Below are 14,904 nucleotides of genomic sequence, written 5' to 3' on the forward strand. Positions count from 1 at the left end.
ATCACATAGTAAAAATATTAAAAAGGTTATACGTCATTGTTAAGGCTTCACTTTTTTACGTACCGAAGGCTCATCAAAACTGGGATATGTTTTCAAATTTAAAAAATACATATACAAATACTTACCGATTATCCATAAAAAAAAAATCCCATATCAGCAATAAAATTTAAACTCAAAATTTCATAAGTTACGAAGTAACCTACTCATGAAAGCATTTTGAAACCCGGAGAAGCCAATAACTATACGTGTTCGTTGAGCCAACCAAGAGATTCCATTTTCATAGGCAGATTGACGATCTCAGTACAAAAGTCAAAGGAAGCTTTCTTTCCTGATGCTGCACGTGTCCTCCACTTGTTCTGTAACATACGCTGACTCGAACTAATTAGGATATTTGATTGAACATTGAGTAATTTTCTCTCTCTCTGCTCTCCGTTTTTCATTTGGTGCTAATCTTTTCCATTCATGGTGTGTTTGGATAAAACCAAACTATAGTTTGGAGAATAGCTTTTGAAGAATAGATTTTAAAAAGAATAGATTTTGTGAAGAATAGATTTTGTAAAAAAGTGATTCTGAGAAGTGAGAGTATTTGGATAGTTGTTATCAAAAGTACTTTTTATATATACAAATTACTAAAAAAAACATAATTTAATATGATAATTATATAAAAGATAAATTTTATGATATATTTAAATTTGAAGGAATAAAATTGTTAATAATATATTTTTTACCAACATAATTAATAATACATAAGATAATGTAATTAATAAATAATTAATATGTGTATATATGTTTATAAGATATAAGGTTAAATATGTTTATAAAAAAATAATTGAGAAATGTTAAAGTCATATTATTATTGAGATCTACTCTAACAGGCACAATCATCTCTCCAATTTGAGCCAGAAGCAGAATGAATTCACTTCTCCTGAAACTATGGTTTCAGATTATTGGTTCAAAATTGATGCTGTTTGGGTGACATCTCACCAAAACCATAGTTTTACCTCCCAAACCATGGTTTTGAGGGTCACCCAAACAGAGCCTCAGTCTGATATGAACAAAAGTTGCATTGACAACCTTAATGTTGTTGGTAACTTGGTACCGCTTATAGTGTAGTAAATGATGATTTAAATTGTGACCCGTATAAAAAAAAAAAGGGTTATAAATTGCTAATGTGAAATGATGAAAATGACTTCAAGTGTAATATATTTCGTCTTGAATGCAGTAAATTTCCTAAAACCAAGCTTTTTACTTTGATAGTTATTTTAGATATTATTTCGCACTCTCTTGACAAATGGATTCTATGGTTCAATAAAAATATACTCTTTTTGTCTCTAATATAAGACCTATTTAACTAAGCTAATTATATTAAGAAAGTTAGGTAAATTAATTAATTATAAAAAATATGACGTATTTTTTTTAAAATATCATAACCATCTTCTTTAATATTCTCTCTTCCTTTTCTACTTGATTATAGTTGAGCGAGTATCCATAAGGATAATTTTAAAAAAATTGATGAATATGCAAAATAAGTCTTATATTTAAGATCAAAATTAATTTAATAATTAGATCATATATTAAGGATCGGAGCATTTTTTTTTTGGGGATCCAAGAAGTGGTGGGATTAAATCTTATTTCGACCACCTTAGCGCAAAAAATTATTCAATAATTTGCTCCATGTGTATACTGTTTCTGTTCCTTACACGCTGGTCACAAAGATGCTTGCGTGGACAGAAAAAACACTGTTTCTATTCTTAAATCTAAGTTATGTAATGGCTAAATAATTAATTAAGATATATTAAACAAGTTAATTAAAGTAACCATTTATAAAATTTGAATTAATTAATTTTCTCAAAATGTTATTTTAAATCATTTATATTGAAAAATATTTTTTATAGAAAAATTCTATACTAATATTTACGATAAAAACAAATCTCTATTTATATTTTGAATGAGGTGGAGTAATATTATTATTTATTTTACAGCAGGAAAAATAGAACCAATCCAAATTCATCCTTATCAACTTACTGCTGCTTTTTTCAGATATTAAATTAAATGCACATCCTGCCGTAACATGTTCCACGAATTCGTGAAAAATACTAGTACTAATGCAAAAGCAAACATGACAGGCGGGTTTAGAATAATTAATAAGTTTTTTTAATCATAATTTATAAAATATAAAATAAATATAAGAGAATTTTATTTTAATGTATATAAAATATGTTTGTAAATGATTTCAAACATGGTTTCAGAAATACTTTTCCGTAAAATAAGGTAAACTTCTTTATATATTTACTTCGTAAACTCTAAAAATGCTTCTGAAACTATAGTTTGGTATCTATCCAAACACCCATTTATACTACAAAAATATATATATCCGACTGTGTACGGATTCTCTGCGCTTATTTCAACGTTGTTTCCATGCTCTCAGCGTCACGCGCAATCCGGATCAGCCCACATTTACAGCTGTATTGAAAGGCTTCACTTTGACTGGAAAAACCATGATAAGACTTTCCTTTTTCTCTGGACAAAAATGTGAGGTTTTTCGTTGTAAATGTAATGCCAACATATTCTTATATTATTACTCTTTTTTGAATGGTTATTTGTTCAGTTTTATATTTTTCAAACCAAAACCAATATTTTAAAAACTAGACTAGAAGTCGAATTAAAAAAATTAGTAGACCATGGTTCAAACGATTAAATCGTTTGGTCGGACCAATAACATAATAATTAAATAAAAATAATATTATATATACATATAATGGTATATGGCTAAAAAATATAATATCAAAGTGTCAAAAATACAAAAACATGTCAAATTATTAAGATATTAAGTAATAAATTAATGTTATATAATTTTTGATAAAAAAATAAAATTAAATACAGACCTAGGGGAGGCAAAAGATAATGTAAACTTTGTTGTGACAATTTGACAACACGATACTGCAGTGAAATTAATTTTATAATCAAATAAAAGGGACACGTGGCGAGGGAATGAAACTCTGCCAAAACGTAACCCTACTTGCTCTCTTCTCCCGTTGCATTTCAGGTGGCCATCTTGGACTCTGCGTTTTTGAAGCCGCCTCGCATGGTTTCTCCATTTTGCTGATATCTAGAGCTTAAAGATGGATTTGGGACTGTGATTAAAGGTAGATCTTCTGATTTGTTATTAGTAGTAAGATTTCCTATAACTTGAATGGGTCTTTCTCACCTTCTCTCAACTTTTTTTTCTTCATCCCCTTCTTCTCACAGGCTCATTTTTCCAGCCGTCCGGTTTTATTACACTTGAACAGTTTCTGGTTAAACTCTGGTTTTCGGTTCAAACACCGGTTCTGACCGGCTTAAAACGGCCCAACTACATAGACGTTCCATCCACGTGAAACGAGCCGTCAAACATATCGGTCGACGGTCAGACCGGTCCAACCGTCCGGTTGAGACGAGTCCCAACTCTCTTTTGCATATCAAAGCAAATTAATATATGGCTTCAGGGTCATCCCCTGCTCCATCTTCTCGATCTCCAAAGAAAAATGATGTTTTTATAAGTTTTAGAGGTGAGGACATCCGCGGAACTTTCACCAGCCATCTTTGCGATGCTCTTCGCAGAAACGGAATAGAAACATTCATCGACGACCGAGTTGACGACGGAATTGAGAAAGGAGATGAGGTATGGCCCTCTCTTGAGAAAGCCATTGAAGATTCAACTATGTCCCTTGTGATCTTCTCAGAAAACTATGCATCTTCCACGTGGTGTTTGGAGGAGCTTACAAAAATATTAGAGTGCTACAAAAATCAAGGTCACCGTGTTATGCCAGTGTTCTATAGAGTAGATCCTTCACGTGTGAGGAAGCAGTCTAGGAGTTACAAGAAAGCATTTGAAGAACATGAGCACGAGAGAAACATCGATATACAACAACTGCAAAAGTGGAGGGAGGCTCTCGCTGAAGCTGCTGGTATATGTGGTTTCCCCATCACCAATAGGTAACTACATGCTTATGATCTTTCTCTTACCATGTTCTTCCATGATGCATGGGGCGAAATTAAATCAATCTTTGAGCATCTCATGGGAGTCGATAATCATAATGAGAGTATAGGATCTCATATACATACACTTTGCTTGGCCAGTCCACTAGGCCCATCAACTTTATTGCTACAATATTTTTCTTCTACTTCCCCGTCTCACTATGGTCATTATGATGCATTCATAGCCGTTAAATTAAGCTGAAATTTTATATTAGTACTCTCTCTCTCTCTCTTACCTTTTATAATAGGCAATTACCCAGATTAGGTTGAGGATGGGTAAAAAGTATAACCTTCTTGTCAAAAATGCCCTCATTATGGAAGAAAAATAGTGTGAAAAATAGAATGTGTGGGAATTAAATGCAGTAATATGAGAAATATGAGTAATTAAATAGGGTAAAATAAAAAATCGATAAACAAAATTTGAGCAACCTCTAAATACTTCTTATAAAAACATGACATACTTCATAATTATTTCTTATAATAAAGAATGAAGAGTAATGTTTCTCAAGAAAACTATTAATAAGAACACATTTTCAAAATTGACAAATCTTCGAAGTTGCATTTCATTAGGGATAGTTGAAAATTTTGAATAGATAACGCGATATTAAATTGGTGCATCTTTACTCTTTCAATGGTGTGCAGATCTAATGAAGCAGACAAAATTAAAGAAATAGTGGAAAGTGTTAAAAAAAAGTTGGGCAAGCGGTATCCAAATGAAGATAACGGAGAAGACTTGGTTGCAATTGAAGAGAGAATGAAAGATGTAGAATCATTGTTGGACACGGAGTCCAACGATGTCCGAATCATTTGCATTTGGGGAATGGGTGGCTTGGGCAAAACAACTCTTGCAAGAGCATTATATAACAAGCGGCATTTCGATCACGAAGGGTCTTACTTTGTGGAAAAAGTGGGAGAAAAGTCAAAGAATCGTGGCATAGAGGCTGTGAAGAAAGATCTTATTTCGGCATTATTAGGGGATAAAAATCCTCACACTAGCTCTTACGACATGACAAGACTTAGACGGAAAGAGGTTTTCATTGTTTTTGATGATGTCGATAATTATGATCAAGTACACAATTTGGTTGGAAGACGCGATTGGTTTAAACCAGGGAGTAAAATCTTAATAACAACTAGAGATAAACAAGTCCTTGGTACTAAAGTAGATCGTGATGCTATATATGAACTGAAGGGTTTGGATTCTAGTGGGGCTTTTAAACTCTTCTCTTCACATGCCTTTGGAAAAGACTGCCCTATCCCTGACCCAAATCTAGAAAGGTTGGCAAAGAAAGTGACTAGGTATGCAAATGGAAATCCATTGGCCCTAAAAGTTTTAGGTTCCTCCTTGCCTTATGAGAACGATCAAGAAGTTTGGGAAAGCCTGTTAGAAAAGCTTCAAAAATTACCTGATCAACGAATTAACGAAGTCCTACAAATAAGTCTTGAAGGACTTGATGCTGGAGAGAGAGAGAGTTTCCTGGATATCGCATGTCTTTTAACTGGTGATAATGATGTTGAGGGATGTCTTTTAACTGATGGTGTTGAGGCGGTAAAAGATTTGTTAGAAGCACGACGTGGTTATTCAATCTGTTCTGAATTGAAAAGACTTAGAGAGGCAGCTCTTTTACAAGTTGATAAATTTGGGAGAATATCAATGCACGATCTGCTAAGAGAAATGGGTCGACAGGTTGTTCGTGATGGGTCATCAAGAAATCTTAGAAAGCGCAGTCGATTATGGGATCCTAAAGAAATATCTGAAATATTGGGGGCAAAAAAGGTAAGAGCAAAATTTTGTCATATTTTTTATATAAATTTTTTTTGAATTCAGTATTCCTATTTAATTTGCATAATATTTTTATTACTAAAATTATTTTTGTCCATTTGTTAGAGAAGTAAAGCCATTGAAGGTGTAAGACTGAACCTTTCAAAAGTTGGAGAGATGCGCTTAAGTCCTGGAGCCTCTCTTTCAATGCCCAACGTAAAGATTCTTAATTTTTATTCTTGTTGCAAAGTCGATGATGGAGATGAAGTCAAAGTAGAAATCCCTGATGGATTAGACTTTTTGCCAGAAGGACTCATAAAATTGCGTTGGATGGCATACCCTTGTGAGTCCTTGCCAGCAACATTCAAGGCTGAAAATCTTGTTCAATTTGAAATGCCCCACAGCAGTTTGACAAGACTTTGGGATGGAGTGCAGGTGAATTTTATATTTTGTCCTTAGTAAATATTGTTAATACATCAGTTGGAAAATCTTTATTAAGTACTCTCTCCTCGGTCCTTTTTATGAGGTCCAGATAAAATCTCTTACAAATTGATAACCCATTCTAAATAAATGCCTTCGTCTTTCACCCTCTCACTAAGCTCTATGATCTTTACTTGTAAAGATTACTATCTTTGTTGAACTATAAGCATCAAATCTTTGAAGCTTTTTTTTTTTTTTAATAAGTTATAATTTGGATTTACCTAATCATTAAATACATCATTTTTATTTTTACTTTTAATTAATTATATATCTTTCTAATTCTTTTTTTTTAATTCTCTCATATCTCTTCTTCTATATATTTTCTCTCTCACTTATCCTCTTCATAAACAAACATGTTTTAAGAAAATAAGTTACATTTTCTTTTATTACTTATTATTTATAACTAATTTTATTCAAGTTATGTGATTTAGATATTTGATATCTTCAATCGAAGGGAGTATTGATTAAGATTATGAAAAGTTGTAAAATTTGTTCACAATAGCTAATTTCAACAAATTTTCTCACCAAAACAGGCAGCGAAACCTTATAAAAAGGAATAGATGAGTAATTTAATTTGGTTTTGGCCACCAATCTTACCATGTAATTTATGTTTTTACAGAATCTTCCGAACTTAATCAAAATTACGCTCGCTCAATCAGAAGACTTGATTGAACTCCCAGATTTTTCCAAGGCCACACGTCTTGAACATGTTAATCTCAATCTGTGTTCAAAATTGCAAAGTGTTCATCCATCTATTTTATCTCGCCACAGCCTGCGTGGTTTATGGCTACGCCTCTGCAAGTCCCTTACCAGCCTTACAAGCGATACCCATCTCCGATCTCTCATTCGGCTCGATGCAGGTGGTTGCTCAAGTCTGGAGGAATTTTCAGTGACCTCAGAAAATGATGAGTTCTATTTAGACCTTTCAGGAACTGCCATCAGTGGTGCGTTGCGCTCATCAAGTGGGCATCGCAGCAAAATTCGTTCATTGTCTCTAAGCATTTGCAGAAATGTGACAAGTGTTCACAAATTGATTAAGCTGCGTGACCTTCGACGTCTTGAAGCTGGACGGTGTAATGGGCTAGCATCACGTCTCCTGTCCAACTGTGATAAGATGCGTGCTTTGGAAGTTCTATGGCTTCCGGATTGCAATGAATTATCTGAACTTCCTAATGAAATCAGGTCGCTGTCATCATTAGTTGAGTTAAATCTCTCAGGGAGTCATTTACAGACCTTGCCTCTAAGCATCAAACATCTTCCACGCCTGACAAGTCTTGACCTGTCTGGATGTAAAAATCTTTGTTGTCTATTAGAGCTCCCTCCCTCTATCTTGACATTGAATGCCGCTAACTGCACATCCCTTGAGACCATACAATATTCACCTTTGACAAACGAAGGTGAAGAAGGAAAAGAGAAGGCATATCCGTGCTTTATATTCACAAATTGCAAGAAGCTGAATCGACGGGCAATCAAAGCTGCTGAGGCAAGAGTGCTACTTGAGATAAATAAGGCCATTTATGACTTTGCTAGATTGGAATATCCAGGAGAAAGACTTCCAAAGTGGTTCGTGTTTAAGAGTACTAAAGAGGATCCCATGACTGTGAATCTCTCTTCGATTCCACGATCTTGGGATGGGAGATTGTTTTTTGGCGCCGTCGTTTCTGAATTACCACAGTGGACAGAAATTGAGGTCCGATGGTTTGTTGATAGTCAATATGCTTGCAGGGTTGACGATAGCTCGTTTTTGGTGACGTCGTCAGATCATGTTTTTCTTTGGTATCGTCCAGATTCATTACGACAACTAAAAAGGAAGATTGAATCAAAGGAAAGAGATGCTCAAAGCAAGACTTATCGTCCACGTGTTGAAATTAAGTTCAGACTCCGTAAGCCGGGTGGCAAAATGATAACAGAAGCAAAGATCAAAGAGTGTGGGGTATGCCCCATAGCTGAATGTCAAGATTACATTAAAAAAATTCAATCTAAAGAAAAAGCATGCTCTCAAGTTGAATGATGTGCCCGCCACTTCAACTTGATACATATATGGCTCCCATTCACTTCAAAAAGGTATGGTACTGTAGTTTTAGTGGTAGTGGTAGATGTGATTTCTGTTTCTAGTACCTCTTTTTGGTTTGTACCTACTAATTACAGCCTCCTTATGTTTGCAGTGGCATACATGCACTCGTTGCATTATATTTCAACCAATGCACTTCGAGCTTGTTTTCAAGCGACCATCGTCTTCCTCCTCGTCATCAGTCGGCCGTTGACTTCGCCATCAACTGCAGATCTACAATGGTTGCTCCTTTCACAAAGAAGCTGCCTCAAGTTGGATGATCTGCCCACTTCTATTGGATCTTGAAGAATTTCAACAGCTGAATTCAACTGAGCGATTCCCTCTAATTCCTTGTTACCAAATGGGCCATAAGGTGATGATTTCTTTACTTCTAATATTTCATAACTACAGAAAATTAATTCTGCATCAGACTAAGGGGGGAAAAAATCGAAGTCATAATATAATTGATGAAAATTGGCTTGCCTTTAAAACCCGTGATCATATTTGTCGTTCCAATTGTGTACATATTCAAATCCAAGAAACGCAACTTTACAGGCAATTCATGTGGAATAAAATTTATTAATCTTGAAATACACGAAAATCCTTAAAAGAGAAACAGTGATAAGAATATTTTTTTTATTTTTTTAATTCATTCTTTATGGTAAAAAGACCGGATTTTATCATCGTTAGGTCCATTTGGGATAAACGGCCTTTTGTTATCCCGAGAGAAATTTATCATTAAAAAGTTAAATCAAACTCTGGACCTACGTCCATATCGTCAAATCTCGGGTTAATGGTGAGATTTCTTCTCCCGAATTATAAGGCTTGCTATAGATTCTCTATGTACTCTGCTAGGTTTCTATTAAATGAGTTCCATATAATTTCAGGACGAGTTTTGGGTGTCACTTGGAGTACAAATGTTAATGATATGAATATGAGAAAGTTTTGGGTCATTTTTCACCGGTATATATGTCTGCCATGATTTAATGTGTGGCCAGCTTCCTGCAAACAATGAAGTAGAAAAAGCAGCTTAATGATCCCGTACTTTTGTGTTTTGTCGAAACATCAAAACTTTGATTTTTAGCACTAGCTGGTGAAATATGTTCACAATTCTCAGCCATCTTTGTTTCCTCACAGCTTGATACGATGTTGGGATGCTACATTGGGTTATGAAATCCACAGAATTACAGCCGGGCTTTGAGCTCTCGCATTGGGGGTGTCTAATATTTGATTCTTCAATTTGTATTTCAACCATTATTACTTTGTTGGTTTTGAAATTGGAGTACTCTCTGGCTATGTTTTATGTGAAAACCTTTCTCGCTGGTTGCTTCTGTTTTAGGTCAGATCGTAGTAGTTGGAGTGGGTATCTACTGAAAGACAGGAAATTAATTAACTAAGCAAAATTACTAATGAAGGGCATATTCCTTGTCTATGACATGGTATTAAGGTCTTCATGACCAACTACTAATTGGTCACTTGTTTGATCACTGCCAACTCCCATTCTTTTGAGCCATGTTAAATATGGAGGGCATATTCCTTGTCCATGATTCCTCTCCTCGTTTAGGTTATTGCTAGATATGTAAAACACGCGCATTTAAATTTTAACATCTTTCCCTGCGTTACAAAATTTTCAAACTGATGCCTGCTTTCTGTATTATATTTTGCAGAAGTCTCTTCCTATATTCTGTGAATGAACCATATGTGAAAAAATGGCTGATGAAATGGATCTAAGTTTATGCTGAGTCCTCATACGCATGCAGCCAGTGCCTTGACTGGGGCAGTACCAATCTGTAGAGGTGTGTCCTTGGATTTTATTTCTACATCATTTCTTTGGAGACAATTTGTATATCCCTTGCTAAGCATGTGAATGAAATCTTATATTTCGTTGGTTTCAATTTCATTCACTGATTCTGTTCATTTGTTCTGTGCTTATTTTTGACAGATCGCTTGCTGGATAAGCAGAGTAGAAGGGCTCATTGTTCAATGAATCAGCAATGCTTATAGTGCAGTCTTCTCATATTGTTTAGATGTTCTTTCTGTACAACCAAAAGAAGGTTTCTTCCCTGATGCTGCACATGTCACAGCTGGAGGCTTTTCAGAAACTGATCTGCTTGTTCAAGTTAAGAGCAAGTCATCACGGAAGATAATTTGCAGCACCATTGCTAATTCAGGTGTGCTATTTGCATACTCCATTCATGTGAAGCCTAATCTATTTGGACTGAGGAGGCTTGAAGTTGGGAAAAGTACATGGAGTGCTAGGGACAGGCAACTCCTTGGTAGACTACCATTTGCTCATTCTATGATTTTCACTCAAGATTCCTCTTGGTGGAGGCGTGTCCGAAGGATATATGTAAACTGGCACAAGCCTTTCCTTTCAAATTGTCTTTGTGAACCTCCAATTGTATTTTTTTGGGGCAAAATATGGTGACTCGTTGCATTTCTTTGATAGGTGATTTCTTATTGATGCTTGCCCCATAGTCCAAATTAGTTTATTTGTTTGTACTATAAACTTCTAATTTCGTTTTCAAGTAATCATGCTGGCATGTGGTTATCAAAAGTGAAAGGACAATCTGAGCCATTATCTCTGTATGTGTGGGGTTTGTTCATAGATTAGGAGCAAGATGAGATGTTACCTCCTACACGAACCTCCCATGATAAGAATTTTTACCCGTTCTGATGGGCAGTGGCTGGCAACTGTGGTTTGCTTTGGAGATGTATACGTATTGTAATCTTGAAATACTAGGGTTAATTACTTTGTCCTTTAAATATCTTATTTGGTGAATTTGCCTTTTGAATCTTTTCTCCATAGGTCGGTCCTTGTGGTCACACCATTCCAATTGGCTTGGTCGTCTCTTTCTGAGGAAAGAGAGCAAAAGGAACATATAGGATGCACATGCATGTCGGTCCATATCGTTTTCTAATTTTTTTTTGCTTTTTGTCCTTCCGGGATATGAAATTATTTGCACTTGAGTTCCCTGAGATTCGTATACCGCTTTGGTAATTTACAATGTTAATTCTTTTTTACAGGCAACACTGGTTAATTAACGTACTTATAGTTACAACTTCCTAAAATCGAGTGCATGCGTTAAATGTAGAGGCCAAGCAATTGAGGGAATGATCATCAAGGCATAGATTTGTTACGGCGAATATCTTTGCAATTCCCTGATATTCACTTTTGTTTGAAAAATTTAGCTAAGAAATTAAGAGTACCAGTTGGGGGTAAGAGTACTGTAAGAAAATGGGCCAGTCCACCCTTGGTGGATTGGACCCAAGCCCAATTATCATTTGGGGTCCTGATGAGAATAGCAAAAATTATGGGTATCTAACTGTAATTTTTGCCCTTTCATATATTTTTGCCTAAGAGCGGGAACGGTTGGACGAGGAGGCAGTTTTCCTTTTTAAAATGGGACGTGTAGTTACAAAACCGGCGGATGATCAGTTGGAATAAACACTACGGTTTTCTCCTCCTCTCCAGACTACTCATTTTTTCGGTACTCCATTCCTCACCTTTTCCCTCCTGGTGCATTTGCTGTGTCTCCCAGATCCGACTCCGTAACCGTGATCGGACCCCCGCGTGGCAACCTGACTTCACTGTAGACCCCAGGTATGCCCGAAATCCTTCAGTGGCATCAGAGCCTGTTTCATATATATATTTTTTCTCTTTCTTTCCGCTACCCGAGTTCACGTTGTTTCATCCTGCGCCTTGTTTTTTTTTAAGTTCTTGTGTGCCTCACGGTTTGGCATTTTCACACCACCTTAAATAATTTGCTCTCAGATATTAAGCAAATCCTCTCTTGATACTCAGTTTAGATAATTTAGTATTGTTTTTTTTCTGAGTCACTCATTGCTTCTATGGCTTCGGTTAGCATACATTTGTGTCTCTAACTATTGTATGTTACTATTCTGTGTGGGAGATGACCGAAAACAATCAAAAACATCCGAAAAACGGTAAAAACATAGGTTTGGAAGCATGAAACTCATAATTTAAGAGACCCGTTTTCGCACTGTAAAACTTTTTCGTTTCTGGGTGTCTGAAAAATGAAGGTTTTAGGCTTCAAAAATTATCCCATTACGTAGAGCTCGGAAAAACGAAGAAAATGACACCAAGAACGCGAAGAACGGACGTCGGACGGAGGAGATATGGTAGAGAGAAAATTCGGGTCCGACGGACCCGACCCGCGAACGAATCTGGGTCGGTCGGACCCGGCTGGAGGTTGAAGACAACCTCTAGCTCCCAAACGACGTCGTTTTGACGTCGCAAAAAAAAAAAAAAACCCGCGGGCGGCTGAGTAGGTTGGGCCGGCTTGGTCCGGATCCGGATAGGACCGGACCAAGCCCAACCCGTAAAAAAAAAATTATTATTAAAAAAAATAAAAAAAATAAAAATTTAAAAAAAAAAAACCTTTTTTTTCCAGAATTGCCACGTGGCGCGTTTCGCCACGTGGCACACCTCTTCGACACTTGGACACCACCTCCGGACAGGTGGTGGCGCGTGAAGGCCGCAGGCACGGCGCGTGCCATCAGCGACAGGCTTTGTGGTGGCGCGTGACGTACACGCGCCGACAGAGAGAGTGGGCGAAGTTTTTTTTTAATTTTTTCGCTAATTCTTCCTTCTAGGGGCGCGTGTAGGCGCGTGAATGGTCCAATTGGGGTGTGGTTTATCTCTAAAAATCCCTAAAATCAAGATCTTTATTTTGATATATAATTTGATAATTTTGGAGATAATTAAGGATCTATTTGTGAGTATTTTTAGTGTATTTTCTGGTATTTTTCATGCGGAAATAAATTCCAGAATATTCAGAATAATTTAAATTATTTTGTTCTAGGTGAAAATGGAGCAAGAGGCTTCTAGTAGCACTGAAAATACCGATCATGGTTCATTGGAATATTCATTCTTAGGTGATGGAATTCCAGAATATGAACCTGAGAATGAGGATCCTGAGGAGGACCCTGAAGAGGTTCCTCAAGAAGACCCAGAGGAGTTAGTGGATTCCGGACCTGAGTCGGAAACTATGTTCCCCACTGAACCCCTCCCTATCGCACCTCATTTAGTCCATAAAGATTCACGGGATCTCCCTAATGAAATTGAAGTTGAGGAAGGAGAAGAGGTGAACCAACCTTTGACCCCCCGCGTTAGCTATGTGTATAGCTGAGACAGATGCAGCAAAACTGACAAATATAAAAGGAATCAATGGTGTGCTCGCTAGCTACGTCCATTACATGACCGATAAGAAGAATACAGAATTCTACCTAAGAGTCATAATGGAGTACATAAGAGCAATAAGAGTTAGAGGCGGACCTAAAGGCAAACCCATAAGAAAGTCTTACTGGATTTGGGCCATAGAGCTAGTGTCCACTTTTATGAACAAAACGCGCAAACTTAGAAGCCTAAGAAAAGAAATGCTTGATTACATTTATGTTCATATCAAATGATGTAATATTTGTATTCGCCTTGAATTTGTGATTTCATGCATTGTAAACAGACTAAGTATGTTATTTCATTTATTGAAATTACTTGAATTATTGATGTATGATTATTTGTGAATATCATGTGTATGCCTTTTATAAGTGGGAGCTTTTAGAAGATAAGACTTCTAAAGGTTACATTTTTTTTAAAGTGCTTATATAAAATCCTTGATAGGACATGATGGTTGTTGCTAGTATCTGTGTGATGGGAGGTACAAACGTATTCTCCTGATCATGGATCTAGTAATTTCATTATTTACTGATTAAAGATAATATAGGCACATTACATTGTATACTTCATTGTGCTATATAACTGAAATGTTCATTGGTTCGGTTCTCTTTAAAGAGAACATAGATTAATGTGGGATAGATTTGTCACAGAACTAAGAATGGCAACCAAGAACATAATAGCTGAATTGAACAAGGGAGAAAAGCTTAACGGGGACAACTGGGACATCTGGCACCGAAAGGTCCAGTATATCCTAGAGGAACAGGATGCGATAGAGCCTCTCACCACTGCTATGGTTGAACCTGAGGCTGGCAACACAAACCAGCACAGGAGAGACCAAGAGGCATATCTAACCTGGAAAAAGAAGAATAGCATAGCAAGAATCACGCTTTTGAGCTCCATGGCTGATGACCTGATGTGTGAGTTTGAGTCGCACAAAACTGCACAGGCCATGTGGATAGCATTAAAGGATAAGTTTGGCGGTGTCTCTACGACCAAGCTTAGGAGGTTGACGATTAAGTTCGATACCTATAAGCTCAAGCCAAACAATCCTATGAAGCAACATCTGAGAGAGATGGCCAATATGATCCGGGAACTGAAGGAAGCTGGACATAATTTGTCTGATGAACAGCAAGTGCAGGCTGTCATCAGGTCACTCCCTGCAAGTTGGGAGCACATGAAAGTCAACCTAACCCACAATGAAAACATCATCACTTTTAACGATGTAGCTAAGCATCTGGAGCTGGAAGATGAACGTCTAGAGGCTTACAAGAGCTCTGGACAGACTTATTTAACTGAGGATGCTGGTACTTCCCAATCTAAGCCCAATTTCAAAAAGGGCAAGAAGCCCCAAAAGAAAGGGAAGAAGGGCGGTCCTCAATTTAAAAAGGGCAAGAAACAATT

General features: G+C 36.6%; 1 protein-coding gene across 1 annotated transcript; it reads left to right on the plus strand.

The window, feature by feature from the left end:
• The first annotated feature begins 3,475 nt into the window (after window positions 1-3,475).
• On the plus strand, window positions 3,476-8,587 carry LOC114721473 (TMV resistance protein N-like). The gene is made up of 5 exons (XM_028907284.1): window positions 3,476-3,975; window positions 4,660-5,791; window positions 5,903-6,211; window positions 6,876-8,189; window positions 8,405-8,587. Exons 1-5 carry the CDS (start codon window positions 3,476-3,478, stop codon window positions 8,585-8,587), a joined length of 3,438 nt encoding a protein of 1,145 aa, XP_028763117.1.
• Window positions 8,588-14,904: the final 6,317 nt, after the last annotated feature.

This window comes from Neltuma alba, unplaced genomic scaffold (assembly GCF_004799145.2).
Source record: "Neltuma alba isolate B1F8T4 unplaced genomic scaffold, ASM479914v2 tig00012040_pilon, whole genome shotgun sequence".
Taxonomy (NCBI): domain Eukaryota; kingdom Viridiplantae; phylum Streptophyta; class Magnoliopsida; order Fabales; family Fabaceae; genus Neltuma; species Neltuma alba.

Excerpts from the sequence above, each read along its gene's own strand:
- LOC114721473 (XM_028907284.1), top strand. The coding sequence starts at position 3,476 with ATGGCTTCAGGGTCATCCCCTGCTCCATCTTCTCGATCTCCAAAGAAA. Across the intron at positions 3,976-4,659 it reads GGTTTCCCCATCACCAATAG|ATCTAATGAAGCAGACAAAA; the intron begins GTAACTACATGC and ends AATGGTGTGCAG. Across the intron at positions 5,792-5,902 it reads AAATATTGGGGGCAAAAAAG|AGAAGTAAAGCCATTGAAGG; the intron begins GTAAGAGCAAAA and ends TCCATTTGTTAG.